Source organism: Serinus canaria, chromosome 13 (genome assembly GCF_022539315.1).
Source record: "Serinus canaria isolate serCan28SL12 chromosome 13, serCan2020, whole genome shotgun sequence".
Lineage (NCBI taxonomy): Eukaryota > Metazoa > Chordata > Aves > Passeriformes > Fringillidae > Serinus > Serinus canaria.
The window spans coordinates 2383852-2408159 of record NC_066327.1 but is presented as its reverse complement, the minus strand read 5'-3'; the positions used below and the strand labels follow the sequence as shown (position 1 = coordinate 2408159).

Below are 24308 nucleotides of genomic sequence, written 5' to 3'. Positions count from 1 at the left end.
AACTGGTTGTTTCAAGGATGTCTGTGATGCATGAAATATTCTGAACACCTCCCTCACGCTGTGATGTTTTGAACTTAGACAGTTTAATATTATAAATTTCTATAATTGTGTGATTAAAAAGTGAAAAAAGGTGTTAGACTGAAATAAAGAGAGCACTCTGACAACTTTTGTGGCAACAGAAGTCTTTTTAGAGACGTTCTTTCTGGGAAAGCCCTCTCAAGACTTCCCAAAATTGTGCGAGTTGACTTCTCGATGTGTCCCTTGACTGAAGCAATGTTGGTACAGTTCCTGCATGTGCAGATGCAGCCAGTACAGTGTTCATTGGCATACCCGTTATGTCACCATGGCCCTATCCCTGTGTGATTTCTCCTACTGAGGAATGAGGCTTTTCTCACCTTCTCGGCTGAGCCTCGTCTGTAGGCTGGCCTGGCTAAGGCCGCGTTCCGTTGGTGGCCCCGGGTGTCCCGGTGGGTTCGGGATCGCGGGCCGGGCCGAGCGGCTGCGCGGGCTGCGAGCGGCGGCGGCTGCAGTCCCAGCGCGCACCGCTGGGTGGTGCCCTCGGCCAAGGCGGCGCCGAGCGGCTGCGGCAGCGGAGGCGGCCGAGCTCGGAGCGCCACAGCCCGAGCAAGCTCAGCCCAGCCCAGCCCAGCGTAGCTCAGGTCAGCTCAGAGCCAGCTCTTTTCAGCTTAGAACAGCACAGCTCAGCCGGGCGGAGGTGGCAGCGGCTGCGGCAGCGAGCGCTGCCCCGTGTCACCCGCTGCCGGCACACACCGGCTGCGTTACGGAGCGCCGGCCGGAATCCCAGACAGCGAGGGAAGGCGCCCGCCCCGCACTTCGCCGCTCTCCGCCGGGAATCGCCCGCAACACCCGCCGGGACACCGACACCGACACCGCCGCATCCACGCCATGGCGCTCGCAAGGCAAGTGCTTTGTGTGTCTGCTTTCCTGTGGCTGCCGCTCGCTCGCGCCGAGCCCATCCGCTACTCCGTAGCCGAGGAGGCGGAAAGCGGCTCCGTGGTGGGCGAGCTGGCGGAGGATGCGGGGCTGACGCCGGCGCAGCTCTCGGCTCGCCGCGCCCGCCTGGTCTCGGAGGACGGCCGGCAGCATTTTCGCTTAGAGCGCGCCTCGGGCCGCCTCGTCGTGGCGGGCAGGCTGGATCGGGAGGAGCTGTGCGCCCAGTCGGCCACCTGCATGCTCCCCTTCGAGCTACTCCTCTCCAATCCCCTCCAGTTCTTTCGGGTCGAGGTAGATCTGGAGGATATCAATGATCATTCGCCAGTTTTCCGAGAAGACCGAGTCACTTTTAAGATCCTGGAAACGAGCGAGCCAGGTTCACTTTTCCCACTGGAGGGGGCTCGTGACCTCGATATTGGCAGCAACGCAGTCCAGGCATACAACATCTCTCCCGAGAACGAGTATTTCACTGTTTCCTATGGAAGTCGCAATACAGGCAAGAAGTATCTTGAAATGGTCCTAGAAAAGCCGCTTGACAGAGAGGAACAGGAAGAGATGGGGTTCAGTGTTATTGCAGTAGATGGGGGTTCTCCTCCTAGGACTGGCACTACCCAAGTGAAAATTGTCATTCTAGATGTAAATGACAATGCTCCCAAATTGACACAGGAGGTGTATCAAGGGCAGGTTTTGGAGAACATGCCAAAAGGCACTATGATTCTGACTGTGCAGGCAACTGATCAGGATGCAGGAGTTAATGGGGACATCTCCTATCAACTCAATGAAGTGGTTGGTCAGAGTGACTCAGAATTTCTGATTGATCCGATAACTGGTGAAATTAAAATCACAAAACCTCTGGACTATGAGGCAGCACAATCTCATGAGCTGATTGTGAGAGCTACAGATGGAGGGGGCCTCTCAGCAATCTGCAAGGTGTTGGTGGAGGTGGTGGATGTGAATGACAATGCCCCAGAGCTGGTGGTCAGTTCCTTCAGCAGTCCCCTCCCCGAGAACACGGTGCCCGGCACGGTGGTTGCCCTGTTCACGGTCAGGGACCGGGATTCTGGTGCCAACGGGAAGATCTCCTGTGCCCTGGAGGATCAGCTCTTCTTCTCCCTGCGGCAAGCCTATAAGAATTACTATGAGCTGGTGACAGTGAGCGCGCTGGACCGCGAGGAGACGCCTCAGTACGTGCTCAGGGTGACGGCAGCAGATGCGGGCTCGCCTCCTCTCACAAGCACGCACACCTTCACCGTGGACATCTCGGACGTCAATGACAATGCGCCCGTCTTCAACCAGACCTCCTACACCATGTACGTGCATGAGAACAACGTCGGCACGGTGTTTGTAGGAGCCGTGAGCGCTGCAGATGCTGACGTGGGGCTGAACGCCAAGGTGAGCTATTCGCTGGCACCAGAGCAAGGGCCAGAGCGGGCCCGGTGCTCCTGCATCTCGGTGAACTCGGAGAACGGGCACGTGTTTGTGCTGCGGCCCCTGGACTACGAGCACTTGAGGCAGAGCGAGGTGACGGTCAGTGCCTCTGACGCGGGCTCTCCTCCCCTCAGAGCCAACGTCACCGTCCGCCTTGTGGTGCTGGACGAGAACGACAACGCACCGCTCGTGCTCTACCCGGCCCAGGAGAGCAGCCCGGCCTCCAGCGAGCTGGTGCCCGTGTCGGCCGAGGCGGGCTACCTCATCAGCAAAGTGGTGGCCGTCGATGCCGACTCGGGACAGAACGCCTGGCTCTCCTACCACCTGCTGAGGGCCACCGACCCGGGGCTCTTCTCCGTGGGCCTGCAGAGCGGCGAGGTGCGTCTGAGGAGGCCGGTGACAGAGAGAGACAGCGTCAAGCAGAAGCTCCTTGTGCTGGTCAGAGACAACGGCCAGCCCCCGCTCTCAGCCACGGCAGCTCTGAGCGCTCTCCTGCTCAAGGACTTCTCCGACGTGCGCCTCCCGCACGCCAGCCCACCCACCGAGGATCAGGACGCCTCCCTGACCACCTACTTAATCCTTGCCTTGGTCTTTGTCTCCCTTCTCTTCCTCATCTCCACCGCAGTCCTGCTGGCTCGCAAGGTGTGCAGGAGGAAGGAGCTGAAGGCCGGCCATGTGCTCTATGCTGCCGACACCTTGCAGAGCGGCCTGGCCAATGCAGCCGCCGCAGGGACCCTGCCCCGCCCCTATTGCTACGAGATCAGCCTGACAACGGGCTCGGGCAACAGCGAGTTCAGATTCCTCAAGCCCATCCTGCCCAGCCTGCCCCCACAGCACTGCGCCGAGGGCCAGGGCCCCGATGAGGAACAGGATTTCCCCGCTGTCCCTGTCAGCACCGAGGACATGGCCCCAGACAATGCTGGCACTCTCTCTGCAGGACAGTTCAATGCTCTTTCCTTCAACTAGCTGTGGTCTGCACAGATAGAGGGTTCATGGCCCTTGGGAAGAAGTGCACGAGGCTGCAGCACGTGGCACTTGTTTCTCTAGAATTTATCTGAGTTTGCCTTTGGAGCTACCAACTTTCTCAAAACTCTTTTCAGCATAAACACAATCTGCCTCTCCAAAAAACATCGGTGGAAGTACAAGACACCAAGGTTCACTAACTTTTTTAAATGAATTTGTTTCAGCTTTTTAACTCCCCTTTCTAACAGGCTTCATGTGTGCAGTTAGTACTCACAGCTGTGTTCTTCTTTCTCTTGCTGTCTGACAAGTCAGTGGACCTTTTTATTGTGACCTATAAATAATATCACTGTTGGCCAAACTAGTCATATCCTCACTGAAACTCAAAAAAGTCTTTTTTTGTACTTCAGGAATCAAGGAACTTGTTAGTTTTGAGTTACAACATCACGTGAGCCCTAGGCCCTTTCTTCCCTGGATTCTCAATGTCTCTGTCTGAGATTTGGGCTCTCTGCGCTTTAATTGTTCTCACTACAACAAAAAAGACAAGATTTCTTGCTCATTCAGACACTGGATGCCAGCTTCAGCAGTGCTGCCTGGTGAAGCAGGGAGTTGCTTCCACCCTGCCACTGCTACATAGGCAGTGCCAGCTGAGCAGGGACGGAGCCGATTTGAACAATTTCACAACAGCAGTCTCATCTTCCTTATCTAGCTCAGAGTAGAGCTAGAAAATGCAGAGCAAAACTTTCCTTTGGCTTACAAGAAGGGCTTCGTTGTTCTGTCACCTCAGGATTGCCTTGGAAATACAGCAGCACAAACAGTGGTAGGATGTAACTGTAACAGACTGTAACTGAACAAAACTGGAGGAACGTGTTCATTGTTTTGGCCACATTGAAGGAAAACTCCACAAATACTAAAAGGCAATTATTGGAAGATAGAGACAAGAAGAACTTTAAAAAAAAAGACGTTGAGTTTGTTCTTTTCATTTGTGTTCATGAATCACAAGGTTTCTTGAAGGGAGCAGAAAGATGTTCCTACATGATTATCTGTGTTTTTCTCAAAGCATTTGCATTCTCATGTTTGCCCTTTCTCCTCTGAAATGTACTGAGCTCTGTACTGATCCCATTCCCCTAGAGAAAGACTGCCACCCCACCTAGAATAACTGGTTGTTTGAATGATGTCTGTGATGCATGGAATACTCAGAAAGCATCCCTCACGCTATGATGTGCTGAAGTCATGCAGGTTATAATATTATGAATTGTTATAATTGTTGGATTAAAAAGTGAAAAAATGTGTGAAACTAAAATAAAGAGTACACCATGACTACTTAAGTGGAGAGAGAAGTCTTTGTAGACTGGTTATTACTGGTAAAGACCATCCAAGACTTTTCGGAATTGTGCAACTTACCCTCTCACTGTGTCCCATGTCTGCAGCAAAGTTGGGGGGTACAGTTCCTGATCATGGAGATGCAGCCGAAAGTGTTCATTGGCAGGCTGATGCTGTCACCATCGCCCTATGCCTGTGCTGTTTCTCCTGCTGAGGGATGAGGCTCTTCTATCCTCCTGGACTCACCCTCTTCTTTAAGCGGGCCTGGCTAAGGCCGCGTTCCGTTGGTGGCCCCGGGTGTCCCGGTGGGTTCGGGATCGCGGGCCGGGCCGAGCGGCAGCGCGGGCTGCGGCGGCGGTGGCTGCAGTCCCAGCGCGCACCGCTGGGTGGTGCCCTCGGCCAAGGCGACGCCGAGGGGCTGCGGCAGCGGAGGCGGCCGAGCCCGGAGCGCCACAGCCCGAGCAAGCTCAGACCAACCCTGCTCCGTTCGGCTTTGAGTCAACTCAGTTCATCTTAGACCAGCCAAGCGCAGCTCTGCGGAGGTGGCAGCGGCTGCGGCAGCGAGCGCTGCCCCTTGTCACCCGCTGCCGGCACACCCCGGCTGCGTTACGGAGCGCCGGCCGGAATCCCAGACAGCGAGGGAAGGCGCCCACCCCGCACTTCGCCGCTCTCCGCCGGGAATCGCCCGCAACACCCGCCGGGACACCGACACCGACACCGCCGCCGCATTCGCCGCCGCGCCATGGCGCTCGCAAGGCAAGTGCTTTGTGTGTCTGCTTTCCTGTGGCTGCCGCTCGCTCGCGCCGAGCCCATCCGCTACTCCGTAGCCGAGGAGGCGGAAAGCGGCTCCGTGGTGGGCGAGCTGGCGGAGGATGCGGGGCTGACGCCGGCGCAGCTCTCGGCTCGCCGCGCCCGCCTGGTCTCGGAGGACGGCCGGCAGCATTTTCGCTTAGAGCGCGCCTCGGGCCGCCTCGTCGTGGCGGGCAGGCTGGACCGGGAGGAGCTGTGCGCCCAGTCGGCCACCTGCATGCTCCCCTTCGAGCTGCTCCTCTCCAACCCCCTCCAGTTCTTTCGGGTCGAGGTGACTCTCGAGGATATCAATGACCATTCGCCAGTTTTCCCCGAGGATCAAGTCACTTTTGATATCTTGGAAAAGAGTGACCCAGGTTCTCATTTCCCTCTTGAGGCGGCTCAGGACCTCGATATTGGCAGCAACACCGTCCAGGAGTACAGCATTAGTCCTGAGAATTACTATTTTAGAGTCTCTTATGGAAGTCGGATCACAGGCAAGAAGTATCTGGAACTGGTCTTGGAAAAGCCAATGGACAGAGAGGAGCAGGCAGAAATGAGTTTCAGTCTTATTGCCGTGGATGGAGGCTCTCCTCCCAGAAGAGGCACTACAGAAGTGAAAATTGTCATTCTAGATGTAAATGACAATGCTCCCATCTTCACACAGGACGAGTACATTGGACAGGTTTCTGAAAACATGCCAGAAGGCTCTGTGGTTCTGACTGTGCAGGCAACTGATCCAGATGCAGGAATTAATGGGGATATTTCCTATCAACTCAGCCAGGCAGTGGGAAAGAGTGACTCAGCATTTGTGATTGATAACAAAACTGGTGAAATCAAAATCACAAAACCTCTGGACTATGAGGCAGCACACATGCATGAGCTCAGTGTGAGGGCCAGAGATGGAGGGGGGCTCTCAGCAATCTGCAAGGTGTTGGTGGAGGTGGTGGATGTGAATGATAATGCCCCAGAACTGGTGGTCAGTTCCTTCAGCAGTCCCCTCCCCGAGAACACGGTGCCCGGCACGGTGGTTGCCCTGTTCACGGTCAGGGACCGGGATTCTGGTGCCAACGGGAAGATCTCCTGTGCCCTGGAGGATCAGCTCTTCTTCTCCCTGCGGCAAGCCTATAAGAATTACTATGAGCTGGTGACAGTGAGCGCGCTGGACCGCGAGGAGACGCCTCAGTACGTGCTCAGGGTGTCGGCAGCAGATGCGGGCTCGCCTCCTCTCACAAGCACGCACACCTTCACCGTGGACATCTCGGACGTCAATGACAATGCGCCCGTCTTCAACCAGACCTCCTACACGATGTACGTGCGTGAGAACAACGTCGGCACGGTGTTTGTAGGAGCCGTGAGCGCTGCAGATGCTGACGTGGGGCTGAACGCCAAGGTGAGCTATTCGCTGGCACCAGAGCAAGGGCCAGAGCGGGCCCGGTGCTCCTGCATCTCGGTGAACTCGGAGAACGGGCACGTGTTTGTGCTGCGGCCCCTGGACTACGAGCACTTGAGGCAGAGCGAGGTGGCGGTCAGTGCCTCTGACGCGGGCTCTCCTCCCCTCAGAGCCAACGTCACCGTCCGCCTTGTGGTGCTGGACGAGAACGACAACGCACCACTCGTGCTCTACCCGGCCCAGGAGAGCAGCCCGGCCTCCAGCGAGCTGGTGCCCGTGTCGGCCGAGGCGGGCTACCTCATCAGCAAAGTGGTGGCCGTCGATGCCGACTCGGGACAGAACGCCTGGCTCTCCTACCACCTGCTGAGGGCCACCGACCCGGGGCTCTTCTCCGTGGGCCTGCAGAGCGGCGAGGTGCGTCTGAGGAGGCCGGTGACAGAGAGAGACAGCGTCAAGCAGAAGCTCCTTGTGCTGGTCAGAGACAACGGCCAGCCCCCGCTCTCAGCCACGGCAGCTCTGAGTGCTCTCCTGCTCAAGGACTTCTCCGACGTGCGCCTCCCGCACGCCAGCCCACCCACCGAGGATCAGGACGCCTACCTGACCACCTACTTAATCCTTGCCTTGGTCTTTGTCTCCCTCCTCTTCCTCATCTCCACCGCAGTCCTGCTGGCTCGCAAGGTGTGCAGGAGGAAGGAGCTGAAGGCCGGCCATGTGCTCTATGCTGCCGACACCTTGCAGAGCGGCCTGGCCAATGCAGCCGCCGCAGGGACCCTGCCCCGCCCCTATTGCTACGAGATCAGCCTGACAACGGGCTCGGGCAACAGCGAGTTCAGATTCCTCAAGCCCATCCTGCCCAGCCTGCCCCCACAGCACTGCGCCGAGGGCCAGGGCCCCGATGAGGAACAGGATTTCCCCGCTGTCCCTGTCAGCACCGAGGACATGGCCACAGACAATGCTGGCACTGTCTCTGCAGGACAGTTCAACGCTCTTTCCTTTAACTAGCTGGGACCTGCACTAACTGAGGCTTCATGGCCCATGTGGTAGGTGTATCCAGTCTGCAGCAATGGTTCCTCCAGAGAAAATTTTTTTCACAATTGTCCAGGTCATTTTCTGCAAATTCTAAGTCAGACTAAAATTTGTCTTCCTCTTCAAAAACACAAGTTAGGTAAAAATGTTACTCTGATTCTCCCCCTCTGATAATGGTATATTTCTACTTTGTCACACCCTCCTAATAGGCTTTCCTAATGCACTCCCACCTTTGCTCCTGTATCTCTTGTTGTCTGAACAGGCCTTGGACTTCTTATTCTTTTTACAGCCAGCTGGCACAGTTGCATAGACAGGTCTCATGCTTGCTGAAAGGACACAAAGTCTCTTTCCCAGAAAAGCAAGGTGGTTCTCCATGGTGTCTCATGATGTTCTGCTTGCAAATGAATTTTTCTTTCTGGGATTCTGCATGTCTCTGCCTGAGATGTGTGGGCTCTGTGGGTTACACTTTTTTCTCAGTATTTCTGCCTGCATGGCCAGTGTGCATCTGCTGATGTTTCAGTAATTCTGCCCAGTGAAACAGTGAATTTGTCCCATTGCATTGTCAGCCCAGTGAAACAGTGAATTTGTCCCATTGCATTGTCAGCCATTGCAATGCTGACTATTCCAGCTCTGCAGAGTAAAAGGCTGTTTTGACCTTATGAGTACAGGGATCTCATCTTTTTCAGTGCAGACAGGAGCAAGAAAATGCACAACAAAATCTTCCTATGGCCCATGTGTAGTTTTTGTGTTCTGTCCCTTTCAGATTGTCTTGAAATACAGCAGCAGGAGATGTCTTATGGTAGGCTGCAGAGAGTCATGAATATATATTGATTGTCGTGGTGTGCATGAAAATGTTACATGTCCTTCAAAGATAATTTTCTGAAAATAGAACCAAGAAGAATTGAGAACAGGGCTTTGAGTTTTGTTTCTCATTCTTGTTTATCAATTCAGTTCTTTCTGTTTGGGAGAAGAAGGTTGTCCTTACAGGAGTAAATCCTTTTGTGATAGAGGTTTTGCATTCCCATTTTTGCACTTTCTTCCTCTCCCTCTCTCCTCTCCTCTCCTCTCCTCTCCTCTCCTCTCCTCTCCTCTCCCTCCTCCCTCTCCTCTCCTCTCCTCCCTCTCCTCTCCTCTCCTCCTCTCCTCTCCTCTCCTCTCCTCCTCCTCTCCTCTCCTCTCCTCTCCTCTCCTCTCCTCTCTCCTCTCCTCTCCTCCTCCTCTCTCTCCTCTCTCTCCTCTCCGCATCTCCTCTCCTCCTCTCCGTCTCCTCTCCTCTGCTCCTCTCCTCCCTCTCTCTCCTCTCCTCCTCTCCTCTCCTCTCCTCTCCTCTCCCTCTCTCTCCTCCTCTCCTCTCCTCTCCTCTCCATGTACTGAACATTATGTTGTTGGTTGCTCTTGAGAAGTACTTCCACCCTACTAGAATAATTGGTTGTTTAAATAATGTCTGTGATGCATGGAATATTCAGAAAGCCTCCCACACACTATATTGTGCTAAAGTTACACAGTTTAACATTGAAAGCTGCTAAACCACCAAGTTGAACAATTTTTAAAAATGTGTAGTAGTGTAATAAAGGGAAGATCTAACCTCCTTTTGTGGAGACAGAAATCTTTGCAGATACGTTCTTTGCTGGAAAGCGCCTTCAAGATTCCTCAAGGTTCCGCGACTCTTTTCATAACTATATTCCTTGAATAAAGCAATGCTGAGTGGGTAGAGTAAATGAGCGTGAAGATGCAGGCAGGAGAGAGTTCATTGGCAAGTCCACGCTTTTACAAACTCCCTGTCTCAGTGCACTTTGTCCGTCGAGCAAGGCGCTTGGCCGTTGAGGGCTGAGCCTCGTCTGTAGGCTGGCCTGGTGAAGGCCGCGTTCCGTTGCTGGCCACGGGTGTCCCGGTGGGTTCGGGATCGCGGGCCGGGCCGAGCGGCAGCGCGGGCTGCGAGCGGCGGCGGCTGCAGTCCCAGCGCGCACCGCTGGGTGGTGCCCTCGGCCAAGGCGACGCCGAGAGCGGCTGCGGCAGCGGAGGCGGCCGAGCCCGGAGCGCCACAGCCCGAGCAAGCTCAGACCAGCCCAGCTCAGTTCAGCTCAGTTCATCTTAGACCAGCCAAGCGCATCTGGGCCGAGGTGGCAGCGACTGCGGCAGAGAGCGCTGCCCCTTGTCACCCGCTGCCGGCACACCCCGGCTGCGTTACGGAGCGCCGGCCGGAATCCCAGACAGCGAGGGAAGGCGCCCGCCCCGCACTTCGCCGCTCTCCGCCGGGATTCGCCCGCAACACCCGCCGGGACAGCGACACCGCCGCGGCCGCATCCACGCCATGGCGCTCGCAAGGCAAGTGCTTTGTGTGTCTGCTTTCCTGTGGCTGCCGCTCGCTCGCGCCGAGCCCATCCGCTACTCCGTAGCCGAGGAGGCGGAAAGCGGCTCCGTGGTGGGCGAGCTGGCGGAGGATGCGGGGCTGACGCCGGCGCAGCTCTCGGCTCGCCGCGCCCGCCTGGTCTCGGAGGACGGCCGGCAGCATTTTCGCTTAGAGCGCGCCTCGGGCCGCCTCGTCGTGGCGGGCAGGCTGGATCGGGAGGAGCTGTGCGCCCAGTCGGCCACCTGCATGCTCCCCTTCGAGCTACTCCTCTCCAAACCCCTCCAGTTCTTTCGGGTCGAGGTGTTTGTGAAGGATATCAATGACCATTCGCCTCTTTTCCGGGAAGATCGAGTCAGCTTTAAGATCACAGAAACTAGCGACCCAGGTTCTCGTTTCCCTCTTGAGGTAGCTCAGGACCTCGATATTGGCAGCAACACAGTCCAGGCATACTGTATTTTTCCCAACAAGGAGTACTTTAGTGTCTCTTATGGAAGTCGGAATAATGGTGACAAATATCTTGAACTTGTTCTGGAAAAGCCACTGGACAGAGAGGAGCAGGCAGAGATGGGTTTCCGTGTTGTTGCGGTAGATGGAGGCTCTCCTCCTAGAAGCGGAACCATCGAGGTCTCTGTTATCATTCTAGATGCAAATGACAATGCTCCCATATTCACGCAAGAGGGTTATAGTGGGAAGGTTCTGGAAAACCTGCCAGAAGGCTCTGTGGTTCTGACTGTGCTGGCAACTGATCAGGATGCCGGAACTAATGGGGACATCTCCTATCAACTAAATGAAGTGGTTGGTCAGAGGGATTCAGCATTTGTGATGGATTCCAGAACTGGTGAAATTAAAATCACAAAACCTCTGGACTTTGAGGCAGCACAAACTCATGAGCTGATTGTGAGAGCTACAGATGGAGGGGGCCTCTCAGCAATCTGCAAGGTGTTGGTGGAGGTGGTGGATGTGAATGACAACGCCCCAGAGCTGGTGGTCAGTTCCTTCAGCAGTCCCCTCCCCGAGAACACGGTGCCCGGCACGGTGGTTGCCCTGTTCACGGTCAGGGACCGGGATTCTGGTGCCAACGGGAAGATCACCTGTGCCCTGGAGGATCAGCTCTTCTTCTCCCTGCGGCCAGCCTATAAGAATTACTAGGAGCTGGTGACAGTGAGCGCGCTGGACCGCGAGGAGACGCCTCAGTACGTGCTCAGGGTGACGGCAGCAGATGCGGGCTCGCCTCCTCTCACAAGCACGCACACCTTCACCGTGGACATCTCGGACGTCAATGACAATGCACCCGTCTTCAACCAGACCTCCTACACCATGTACGTGCGTGAGAACAACGTCGGCACGGTGTTTGTAGGAGCCGTGAGCGCTGCAGATGCTGACGTGGGGCTGAACGCCAAGGTGAGCTATTCGCTGGCACCAGAGCAAGGGCCAGAGCGGGCCCGGTGCTCCTGCATCTCGGTGAACTCGGAGAACGGGCACGTGTTTGTGCTGCGGCCCCTGGACTACGAGCACTTGAGGCAGAGCGAGGTGACGGTCAGTGCCTCTGACGCGGGCTCTCCTCCCCTCAGAGCCAACGTCACCGTCCGCCTTGTGGTGCTGGACGAGAACGACAACGCACCGCTCGTGCTCTACCCGGCCCAGGAGAGCAGCCCGGCCTCCAGCGAGCTGGTGCCCATGTCGGCCGAGGCGGGCTACCTCATCAGCAAAGTGGTGGCCGTCGATGCCGACTCGGGACAGAACTCCTGGCTCTCCTACCACCTGCTGAGGGCCACCGACCCGGGGCTCTTCTCCGTGGGCCTGCAGAGCGGCGAGGTGCGTCTGAGGAGGCCGGTGACAGAGAGAGACGGCGTCAAGCAGAAGCTCCTTGTGCTGGTCAGAGACAACGGCCAGCCCCCGCTCTCAGCCACGGCAGCTCTGAGTGCTCTCCTGCTCAAGGACTTCTCTGACGTGCGCCTCCCGCACGCCAGCCCACCCACCGAGGATCAGGACGCCTCCCTGACCACCTACTTAATTCTTGCCTTGGTCTTTGTCTCCCTTCTCTTCCTCATCTCCACCGCAGTCCTGCTGGCTCGCAAGGTGTGCAGGAGGAAGGAGCTGAAGGCCGGCCATGTGCTCTATGCTGCCGACACCTTGCAGAGCGGCCTGGCCAATGCAGCCGCCACAGGGACCCTGCCCCGCCCCTATTGCTACGAGATCAGCCTGACAACGGGCTCGGGCAACAGCGAGTTCAGATTCCTCAAGCCCATCCTGCCCAGCCTGCCCCCACAGCACTGCGCCGAGGGCCAGGGCCCCGATGAGGAACAGGATTTCCCCGCTGTCCCTGTCAGCACTGAGGACATGGCCCCAGACAATGCTGGCACTCTCTCTGCAGGACAGTTCAATGCTCTTTCCTTCAACTAGCTGGGGCCTGCTCAGACAGAGGCTTCATGGCCCATGTGGGGAGCGTATCCAGTCTGCAGCTAGTGGCAATGGTTCTGCCAGAGAAAATTTTTTCACAATTGTCAAGGTCATTTTCTGCCAATTCTTAATCAGAGTAAAATTTGTTTTCTTCTCCAACAATGCCAATAAGAATAAATAGATATTCAAATTCACTCCTTCACACAGTGGTATACTAGACCCGATTCACAACCATTTCTGATAGTTTTTAATAACACTCTCCCGTCTATGTTTTTGTGTCTCTTGCTTTCAGAGCTGACTTTTGACTTCTTATTTTTTGTTATAGCTCATTGTCAATGTTGCGTAGATGAATTTCAGGCTTGCTGATATGACACATAGCTCTTTTCCTAGAAAAGTGAGGTAGTTCTGAATTTTGTTTCATGATGTTCTACTAGCATGGGCCTTTTTCTCTCTGCGGTTCTGGATGTCTCTGTCTGAGATGTGTGGGCTCTGTCTGTTACACTTTCTTCCCAGTAGGTCTGTCTGTATGGCCATTGTGCATCTGCAGATGCTTCATTAGTGCTGCCCACTGAATTTCTGAACTTGTTCCATCTACCCACTGCAATGAAGGCAATTCCAGCTCTGCATGAAAGTAGACTGGGGTTTTGATCCTACCAGAACGGAGCAGAGCACTCCAAAACACAGCAGAGCAGCAAAATGCGCAATGGTCTCTTTCTTTGTCTTATATAAGTAGGTTTCGTGTTCTGTCTCCTTGGAACTGCCTTGGAAATATGGCAATGTCACATTAACCTGTGCTTGGACAGGCTATAACTATATAGAGCCATTAAAAATTATTCACTATCTTTGTGGGCATGATAATTCCACATGTCCATCAAAGAAATTTCTGAGGGTAAAATCAAGAACTTGAAAGTTTGAAAGCAACTGGAAAAAAGTACTTTGAGTTTCATTTCCTCATTCTTTTTACAGAATCCTATATTTTACTTTAGGACTAGAAATCTGTCCACAAATTACTTTCTCCATATGTGTTAGAGCATTTGCATTCTCCTTTTTTCCCTTTACCCTGCTCTCAGAGCTGTGTTTGAGCATTACCTTCCCTGTTCCTCTAGAGAACTGCCACCACATCTAGAATAAGTGACTGTTTGAATGATGTCTGTGATGCATGAAATACTTGGAAAGCTTGTCACACACTCTGCGGTGTGCTGAAGTTGTATAGTTTAACGACGTAAATTGGTATGACTCTGGGTTTAGAAACTGAAAATTTTGTCAGACTGAAATAAAGACAGCAGCCAAGCTACTTTCTTGGTGACATGGTCTTTGCAGAGACGTTCCTTCCAGGAAAGACCTGACAAGAAATATTTAAGTCTGCTATTAACTGTCTCATTATGTCCCACGTCTGAAGCAATGTTGGGTGGGTACAGGTCTTTAGCATGGAGTTGCAGTGCGGAGAGAGTTCATTGGAATGCCCGTGCTGTCACCATCGTCCTATCTCTCATTTCGTCCTGCATAGTGATGAGGCTCTGTACGTCTGGGCTGAGCCTCGTCTGTAGGCTGGCCTGGTTAAGGCCGCGTTCCGTTGGGTGGCCCCGGGTGTCCCGGTGGGTTCGGGATCGCGGGCCGGGCCGAGCGGCAGCGCGGGCTGCGAGAGGCGGCGGCTGCAGTCCCAGCGCGCACCGCTGGGTGGTGCCCTCGGCCAAGGCGACGCCGAGAGCGGCTGCGGCAGCGGAGGCGGCCGAGCCCGGAGCGCCACAGCCCGAGCAAGCTCAGACCAGCCCAGCCCAGCGTAGCTCAGCCAAGCTCTCTTCAGCTTAGACCAGCACGGAGCAGGCGGGCGGAGGTGGCAGCGACTGCGGCAGCGATCGCTGCCCCTTGTCACCCGCTGCCGGCACACACCGGCTGCGTTACGGAGCGCCGGCCGGAATCCCAGACAGCGAGGGAAGGCGCCCGCCCCGCACTTCGCCGCTCTCCCCGGAGAATCGCCCACAACACCCGCCGCGACACCGACACCGCCGCCGCATCCACGCCATGGCGCTCGCAAGGCAAGTGCTTTGTGTCTCTGCTTTCCTGTGGCTGCCGCTCGCTCGCGCCGAGCCCATCCGCTACTCCGTAGCCGAGGAGGCGGAAAGCGGCTCCGTGGTGGGCGAGCTGGCGGAGGATGCGGGGCTGACGCCGGCGCAGCTCTCGGCTCGCCGCGCCCGCCTGGTCTCGGAGGACGGCCGGCAGCATTTTCGCTTAGAGCGCGCCTCGGGCCGCCTCGTCGTGGCGGGCAGGCTGGACCGGGAGCAGCTGTGCGCCCAGTCGGCCACCTGCATGCTCCCCTTCGAGCTGCTCCTCTCCAATCCCCTCCAGTTCTTTCGGGTCGAGGTGACTCTCGAAGACATAAATGACCACTCGCCAAATTTCCCCGATGAACGAGTCACTTTTAAGATACTGGAAAGGAGTGACCCAGGTTCTCGTTTCCCTCTTGAGGTAGCTCAGGACCTCGATATTGGCAGCAACACAGTCCAGGAGTACACCATTACACCCGAGAACCAGTATTTCAGTGTCTCCTATGGAAGTGGGGCTAATGATGACAAATATCTTGAACTTGTTTTGGAAAAGTTGCTCGACAGAGAGCAGGAAGCAGAGATGGGTTTCCGTGTTATTGCTGAGGACGGTGGCTCTCCTCCCAAGAGTGGGGTGATCGAGATCTCTATTATCGTTTTAGATGTAAATGACAATGCACCCATATTCACGCAAGATCGTTACATTGGGAAAGTTTTGGAGAATATGCCAGAAGGCTCTGTGGTTCTGACTGTGCAGGCAACTGATCAGGATGAAGGAACTAATGGGGACGTTTCCTATCAACTCAGCCAAGTAGTAGGACAGAGTGATTCAGCATTTGTGATTGATCACAAAACTGGTGAAATCAAACTTACAAAACCTCTAGACTTTGAGGTAGCAGAGCATCATGAATTCCGTGTGAGAGCCACAGATGGAGGGGGCCTCTCAGCAATCTGCAAAGTGTTGGTGGAGGTGGTGGATGTGAATGACAACGCCCCAGAGCTGGTGGTCAGTTCCTTCAGCAGTCCCCTCCCCGAGAACACAGTGCCCGGCACGGTGGTTGCCCTGTTCACGGTCAGGGACCGGGATTCTGGTGCCAACGGGAAGATCACCTGTGCCCTGGAGGATCAGCTCTTCTTCTCCCTGCGGCCAGCCTATAAGAATTACTATGAGCTGGTGACAGTGAGCGGGCTGGACCGCGAGGAGACGCCTCAGTACGTGCTCAGGGTGACGGCAGCAGATGCGGGCTCGCCTCCTCTCACAAGCACGCACACCTTCACCGTGGACATCTCGGACGTCAATGACAATGCGCCCGTCTTCAACCAGACCTCCTACACCATGTACGTGTGTGAGAACAACGTCGGCACGGTGTTTGTAGGAGCCGTGAGCGCTGCAGATGCTGACGTGGGGCTGAATGCCAAGGTGAGCTATTCGCTGGCACCAGAGCAAGGGCCAGAGCGGGCCCGGTGCTCCTGCATCTCGGTGAACTCGGAGAACGGGCACGTGTTTGTGCTGCGGCCCCTGGACTACGAGCACTTGAGGCAGAGCGAGGTGACGGTCAGTGCCTCTGACGCGGGCTCTCCTCCCCTCAGAGCCAACGTCACCGTCCGCCTTGTGGTGCTGGACGAGAACGACAACGCACCGCTCGTGCTCTACCCGGCCCAGGAGAGCAGCCCGGCCTCCAGCGAGCTGGTGCCTGTGTCGGCCGAGGCGGGCTACCTCATCAGCAAAGTGGTGGCCGTCGATGCCGACTCGGGACAGAACGCCTGGCTCTCCTACCACCTGCTGAGGGCCACCGACCCGGGGCTCTTCTCCGTGGGCCTGCAGAGCGGCGAGGTGCGTCTGAGGAGGCCGGTGACAGAGAGAGACAGCGTCAAGCAGAAGCTCCTTGTGCTGGTCAGAGACAACGGCCAGGCCCCGCTCTCAGCCACGGCTGCTCTGAGCGCTCTCCTGCTCAAGGACTTCTCCGACGTGCGCCTCCCGCACGCCAGCCCACCCACCGAGGATCAGGACGCCTCCCTGACCACCTACTTAATTCTTGCCTTGGTCTTTGTCTCCCTTCTCTTCCTCATCTCCACCGCAGTCCTGCTGGCTCGCAAGGTGTGCAGGAGGAAGGAGCTGAAGGCCGGCCATGTGCTCTATGCTGCCGACACCTTGCAGAGCGGCCTGGCCGATGCAGCCGCCACAGGGACCCTGCCCCGCCCCTATTGCTACGAGATCAGCCTGACAACGGGCTCGGGCAACAGCGAGTTCAGATTCCTCAAGCCCATCCTGCCCAGCCTGCCCCCACAGCACTGCGCCGAGGGCCAGGGCCCCGATGAGGAACAGGATTTCCCCGCTGTCCCTGTCAGCACTGAGGACATGGCCCCAGACAATGCTGGCACTCTCTCTGCAGGACAGTTCAATGCTCTTTCCTTCAACTAGCTGGGGTCTGCAGAGACAGATGTTTCAGGGATCTTGGGTGGAGGGGATTCAGCCTGCAGAAAAGGCATTTGTCCCTCCAGCGTTTATCTGTGTTTGCAGTCGATTCAACCATTATTCTTCAAATTCTCTTCATAATAAACACAATCTGCCACTCCAAACAACAGCAATGAGAGTAAAGGTGTCGAAGGTTCTCTCACTTTTTTAGTAATTTGCTTCAGCTATTTTACTGCCATTTCTGATAGTCTTTTTGTATGTGGTTAGCCCTCACTGCTAGGTACTGGTTTCTCTTGTGTCTGAAAAGTCATAAAATGTTTTTATTCTGAGCTTTAAATAATGTCACAGTTGTCCAAACATATCATATTCCCACTGCAAAAAAGCAATTAAATGCAAAAAGCCCTTTTGCACTTCTGGAAAGCAAGGAAATTGCAAGTACTGAGACGGCATATCACGTGGCATTAGACCCTTTCTTTCCCAGATTTTGGATATGTCTGTCTGAGATGTGCTCTCTCTTTGCTTTGCTTTCTTGTCATTATGACAGACAAGAGAAGCTTTCATTTTCATTCATGCATTTGATATCTGCACATGCTTCAGCAGTGCTGCCTGGTGAAGCAGGGAGTTGATCCCACCCTGCCACTGCAACACAGGCAGTGCCAGCCGAGCAGAGAAGGAGCTGATTTGGACCCTTTGACAACAGAGTCTCATCTTCCTTATCTAGCTCACAGCAGGGCAACAAAGTGGACAACAAAAGCTTCCTTTGGCTTATAAGAAGGGCTTGGATATTCTGTGCACTCGGGATTGCCTTGGAAATACAGCAGCACAAACAGTATTAGGGTAGAATATAGAACTGAATAGAGCTGTAACATGTAACAGAAACATGTTCATTGCATTGAATGCATTGACGGGAAACTCTACAAATACTAAAAGAAAATTATTGGAAGGTGGAGTCAAGAAGTGTTGGGAGGGATGAAAGTTTGACAAGAAAGTCTCACAGATATGTCTGCTTAGCAGAAGGATTTCTGAATGTAGACTCTGAAGAATGAATAGAAATGAAAGCAAATTTTGATATAGATGAAAAGAATTGCTGAGCCAGTCTTACTGGCTAACTAAGAAGGCAAAGGGTATGTTTGTTAGAATGGGTTTTTATGGCTTAGAGCAAAGGATAAACTCACCTCAAAGAGAAAATGTTTTTACCAAGCAGAAAAATACCACAGGCAAACAGACATGCCAATATTGCAAATGGAAAAAAGGTCTCAGAATTTTCCACTGCAAGAAAACTGAAAAACAGCTTCTAGCATAAACTGTGACAGACTAACTTTTAGTAATTGGAGAATACCAACATGAATATGGTAATTGTAGTAGTTATTATAGGCTGTAGGTAAAAGTTAAGATATAAGGCGGTTCTTATGTATTAAGATGCTCAGCAAAGAAAATTATATCATGCATTGGAAGCAAAATTAAAGGGTTTTCAGGCTTGTCTGCAGCTGGAGCTGACAGCTGTAGGCACAGGCTCTGGTGGCCACGACCCTGGACTGCTGTAATATCTTGGATACGATAAACTGTGTTTTGAAAAGCTGACTGGAGTCCTGCATCTCCCATCCAGGCTCTTACTAAGAACTTTTTAAAAAAGACATTGACGTTGCTCTTTTCACTACTTTTCCTGAATTCCAGGACTTCTTGATGAGACTAGAAAGCTGTCCCTACATGATTTTCTGTGTTTGTGACTGAGAATTTGCATTCCCGTGTTTAACCTTTCTCCTCTAAAAAGAACTGAGCATTGTACTGAGCCTGTTTCTCTAGAGAAGGACTGCAACACCATCTAAAATAACTGGCCGTTTGAAAAATGTCGGCAATGCATGAAGTGCTCCAAAGGTCTGCATCACGCTGTGTTGTGCTGACCTGATACAGTTTACCATTGTAAATAGGTATAATTCTGTGATTAGAAGCAGAAAAAAGGTGTTAGACTGAAATAAAGAGAACACTCTGACAGATTTAGTGGAAACAGAACTCTTTGAAAAGTCATTCTTTCTGGAAAGATCCTTCAAGCCTTTTCAAATTTCGGCGTGTTATTTCTCGCTGTGTCCCTTGTGTGAAGCAATTTTGGGTGGGAACAGTTCCTGAGCGTGGAGATGCAGCCGAGAGTGTTCTTTGAAATGCACGCGCTGTCACCAAGGTCCTATCACCGTGCGGTTTCTCCTGTAGTGGAATGCAGCTTGGTCGTTCAGGGTTGAGCCTCGTCTTTAGGCTGCCCTGGTGAAAGCCGCGTTCCGTTGCTGGCCCCGGGTGTCCCGGTGGGTTCGGGATCGCGGGCCGGGCCGAGCGGCAGCGCGGGCTGCGAGCGGCGGCGGCTGCAGTCCCAGCGCGCACCGCTGGGTGGTGCCCTCGGCCAAGGCGACGCCGAGAGCGGCTGCGGCAGCGGAGGCGGCCGAGCCCGGAGCTCCACAGCCCGAGCAAGCTCGGACCAGCACAGCCAGTTCAGCTCAGAGCCAGCTCTTTTCAGCTTAGACCAGCACAGCTCAGCCGGGCGGAGGTGGCAGCGGCTGCAGCAGCGAGCGCTGCCCCGTGTAACTCGCTGCCGGTACACCCCGGCTGCGTTACGGAGCGCCGGCCGGAATCCCAGACAGCGAGGGAAGGCGCCCGCCCCGCACTTCGCCGCTCTCCGCCGGGAATCGCCCACGACACCCGCCGCGACACCGACACCGCCGCCGCATCCACGCCATGGCGCTCGCAAGGCAAGTGCTTTGTGTGTCTGCTTTCCTGTGGCTGCCGCTCGCTCGCGCCGAGCCCATCCGCTACTCCGTAGCCGAGGAGGCGGAAAGCGGCTCCGTGGTGGGCGAGCTGGCGGAGGATGCGGGGCTGACGCCGGCGCAGCTCTCGGCTCGCCGCGCCCGCCTGGTCTCGGAGGACGGCCGGCAGCATTTTCGCTTAGAGCGCGCCTCGGGCCGCCTCGTCGTGGCGGGCAGGCTGGACCGGGAGGAGCTGTGCGCCCAGTCGGCCACCTGCATGCTCCCCTTCGAGCTGCTCCTCTCCAATCCCCTCCAGTTCTTTCGGGTCGAGGTGACTCTGGACGATATCAATGATCATTCCCCTATTTTCCCTGATGAACGAGTGACTTTTAAGGTTCCAGAAACTAGTGACCCAGGTTCTCGTTTCCCACTGGAGGGTGCTCAGGACCTCGATATTGGCAGCAACACAGTCCAGGAGTACAGCATCTCTCCCGAGAACGACTACTTTACTGCATCCTATGGGACTGGGATTTCAGGCAAGAAATATCTTGAACTGGTCCTGGAAAAGCCACTTGACAGAGAGGAACAGGCAGAGATGAGTTTAAGTCTTATTGCTGTGGATGGGGGCTCTCCTCCCAGGAGTGGCACAACAGAAGTGAAAATCGTCATTCTGGATGCAAATGACAATGCTCCCAAATTCACACAGGAGGAGTACATGACAAAGATTTTAGAAAACATTCCAGAAAACTCTGTGGTTTTGACTGTTACAGCAACTGATCCAGATGAAGGAGTTAATGGGGATATTTCCTATGAACTCAGCCAGGCAGTGGGACAGAGTGACGCAGCATTTGTGATTGATCCCATAAGTGGTGAAATTAAAATCACAAAACCTCTGGACTTTGAGGTAGCAGAGCATCATGAATTCCGTGTGAGAGCTATAGATGGAGGGGGCCTCTCAGCAATCTGCAAGGTGTTGGTGGAGGTGGTGGATGTGAATGACAATGCCCCAGAACTGGTGGTCAGTTCCTTCAGCAGTCCCCTCCCCGAGAACACAGTGCCCGGCACGGTGGTTGCCCTGTTCACGGTCAGGGACCGGGATTCTGGTGCCAACGGGAAGATCTCCTGTGCCCTGGAGGATCAGCTCTTCTTCTCCCTGCGGCCAGCCTATAAGAATTACTATGAGCTGGTGACAGTGAGCGCGCTGGACCGCGAGGAGACGCCTCAGTACGTGCTCAGGGTGACGGCAGCAGATGCGGGCTCGCCTCCTCTCACAAGCACGCACACCTTCACCGTGGACATCTCGGACGTCAATGACAATGCGCCCGTCTTCAACCAGACCTCCTACACCATGTACGTGCGTGAGAACAACGTCGGCACGGTGTTTGTAGGAGCCGTGAGCGCTGCAGATGCTGACGTGGGGCTGAATGCCAAGGTGAGCTATTCGCTGGCACCAGAGCAAGGGCCAGAGCGGGCCCGGTGCTCCTGCATCTCGGTGAACTCGGAGAACGGGCACGTGTTTGTGCTGCGGCCCCTGGACTACGAGCACTTGAGGCAGAGCGAGGTGACGGTCAGTGCCTCTGACGCGGGCTCTCCTCCGCTCAGAGCCAACGTCACCGTCCGCCTTGTGGTGCTGGACGAGAACGACAACGCACCGCTCGTGCTCTACCCGGCCCAGGAGAGCAGCCCGGCCTCCAGCGAGCTGGTGCCCGTGTCGGCCGAGGCGGGCTACCTCATCAGCAAAGTGGTGGCCGTCGATGCCGACTCGGGACAGAACGCCTGGCTCTCCTACCACCTGCTGAGGGCCACCGACCCGGGGCTCTTCTCCGTGGGCCTGCAGAGCGGCGAGGTGCGTCTGAGGAGGCCGGTGACAGAGAGAGACAGCGTCAAGCAGAAGATCCTTGTGCTGGTCAGAGACAACGGCCAGCCCCCGCTCTCAGCCACGGCAGCTCTGAGCGCTCTCCTGCTCAAGGACTTCTCCGACGTGCGCCTCCCGCACGCCAGCCCACCCACCGAGGATCAGGACGCCTCCCTGACCACCTACTTAATCCTTGCCTTGGTCTTTGTCTCCCTTCTCTTCCTCATCTCCACCGCAGTCCTGCTGGCTCGCAAGGTGTGCAGGAGGAAGGAGCTGAAGGCCGGCCATGTGCTCTATGCTGCCGACACCTTGCAGAGCGGCCTGGCCGATGCAGCCGCCACAGGGACCCTGCCCCGCCCCTATTGCTACGAGATCAGCCTGACAACGGGCTCGGGCAACAGCGAGTTCAGATTCCTCAAGCCCATCCTGCCCAGCCTGCCCCCACAGCACTGCGCCGAGGGCCAGGGCCCCGATGAGGAACAGGATTTCCCCGCTGTCCCTGTCAGCACCGAGGACATGGCCCCAGACAGTGCTGGCACTCTCTCTGCAGGACAGTTCAATGCTCTTTCCTTCACTTAGCTGTAGTCTGCAGAGACAGAGGCTTCATGACCCATGTGGGGAGGGGATCCTGGCTGCAGCATGTGGGAATTGATCCTCCACGGTAAATATATTTCTAAGTCACGTAGCCAATCTACAAAAATTCCAAGTCAATGTAAAATTTTTTTCTTCTCCGAAAACTCAAATAATGAAAAAAGATACTCTGATTCTTTCCCTCAGGCAGTAGGATATTACCCCTCTTTCCTAGCCATTTCTAATAGCCTTTAATAATGCGCTCACCCTTTGCTCTTGTGTCTCTTCCTGTTACATCAGAATTTTTTATTCTTTGTTATAGCTCAGTGGCACTGTTGTGAACACTGATGTCACACTTGCTGATATGACAGACCGGCCTTTTCCCCAGAAATACAAGGTAGTTCTAAATACTGAATCACCATGTTCTGTTAGCACAAGTTGTTTTTTTTTTTTCTGGGATTCTGGATGTCTCTGCCTTAGATATGTGGGCTCTATGTGTTACACTTTTTTCTCTGTGCATCTGTTGGCATGACCATTGGGCATCTGCAGATGCTTCACTAGTGCTGCGCAGTGAAAATGGGTGTTGCTCCCATCCAGCCACTGCACTGCAGTCCTTTCTAGGTCTGCAGGCAAGAAGGCTGCAGTTTTGATCCTTCCAGGGCAGAGCAGAGCAGCAAAACACTCAAGAAAATTTCCTCTTGGCCTATAAGATTTGGGTTGGTGTACTGTCTCCTTGGGATTGCCTTTGAAATACATCAGCGTCAGGACCATCTGAGTTTGGTCAGCCTATAACTGTACAGATTCATGAAAACATATCCATTGTCTTTGTCTACATGAAAATGCCACATGTCCATCAACAATAATATTCTGAAGATCACATAAAGACCTCCAAAGCAGGACTTTGATTTTTCTTTCACATTCTTATTTCTGAATACATTTGCTTCTAGCTTGGACTAGAAAGTATTCCAACATGACTGTGTCAATTTGTGCTAGAGCATGTACATTCTGCATTTTGCCCTTCCTTCTTCTACTCTCGCACCTGTACTGGGCATTGTTTAGCCTTTTTCCTCTAGAGAAGCAGTGCAACCTGGCATATAATACCTGGTTGTTTGAATAATGTCCGTGATGCGTGGAATATTCAGAAAGCCTCGCGGAGTGTTGTGCTGAAGTTATACAGTGTAACATTTAAACTTGTAAACCTCTGAATTTAACAATTAAGCACAGAATGTTAAACTGAATTCGAGAGAACACCTTTAATCTTTTTGTGGAGGCGAAAGACTTTCTAGGGACTTTCTTTCTGGGAAAGCTCCTTGAAGGGTTTTGAAAATCCTGCCAGTCTCTTTCTCACTGTGCTCCTTCACAGAAGCAATGTTGGGCGGGTACAGCTCCTGAGTGGAGGTGCAGGCGGGAGAGTGCTCATTGGCATGTCCGTGCATTTAGAACCTCCCTATCTCCGACAGATTTGTGCTGTCGAGCAAGGCGCTTGGTGGTTGTGAGCTCAGCCTCGTCTTCAGGCTTTCCTGGTGAAGGCCGCGTTCCGTTGCTGGCCCCGGGTGTCCCGGTGGGTTCGGGATCGCGGGCCGGGCCGAGCGGCAGCGCGGGCTACGGGCTGCGGCGGCTGCAGTCCCAGCGCGCACCGCTGGGTGGTGCCCTCGGCCAAGGCGACGCCGAGCGGCTGCGGCGGCGGAGGCGGCCGAGCTCGGAGCGCCAAAGCCCGAGCAAGCACCGACCAGACCTCCTCAGTTCGGCTCTGAGTCAGCTCAGTTCATCCTAGACCAGCCAAGCGCAGCTCGGCGGAGGTGGCAGCGGCTGCGGCAGCGAGCGCTGCCCCGTGTAACTCGCTGCCGGTACACCCCGGCTGCGTTACGGAGCGCCGGCCGGAATCCCAGACAGCGAGAGAAGGCAACCACCCCGCACTTCGCCGCTCTCCGCCGGGATTCGCCCGCAACACCCGCCGCGACACCGACACCGCCGCCGCATCCACGCCATGGCGCTCGCAAGGCAAGTGCTTTGTGTGTCTGCTTTCCTGTGGCTGCCGCTCGCTCGCGCCGAGCCCATCCGCTACTCCGTAGC

At 54.8% G+C, this 24308-nt stretch overlaps 3 protein-coding genes across 5 annotated transcripts in view; all 3 read left to right on the top strand.

Moving 5' to 3' along the window:
* Positions 1-24308, top strand: part of LOC103817433 (protocadherin beta-15-like) — a 40443-nt gene that overhangs the window by 12532 nt on the left and 3603 nt on the right. The window contains exon 3 of one of the 3 annotated variants that reach the window (XM_050979597.1): positions 3025-4670. The exons of 1 other annotated variant lie outside the window; for it this stretch is intronic. In XM_050979597.1, the coding sequence (XP_050835554.1) occupies positions 3025-3348 (324 nt within the window). In that variant the 3' untranslated portion in view covers positions 3349-4670. Of the gene's footprint in view, positions 1-1884; positions 4671-24308 lie in introns of those variants that run through there. One more of the 3 variants, XM_050979598.1, reaches the window with a different exon arrangement.
* LOC127060130 (protocadherin-16-like) lies at positions 5408-23772 on the top strand. Its single transcript, XM_050979847.1, is given in 5 exon segments — positions 5408-6397; positions 15636-17086; positions 19345-19534; positions 19585-19812; positions 19815-23772. Coding segments are annotated over 5 exon segments (5289 nt in total). The 3' UTR covers positions 22245-23772.
* On the top strand, positions 9958-13909 carry LOC127060103 (protocadherin beta-15-like). The gene is given in 1 exon segment (XM_050979594.1): positions 9958-13909. A coding segment is annotated over 1 exon segment (2442 nt). The 5' UTR covers positions 9958-10184; the 3' UTR covers positions 12627-13909.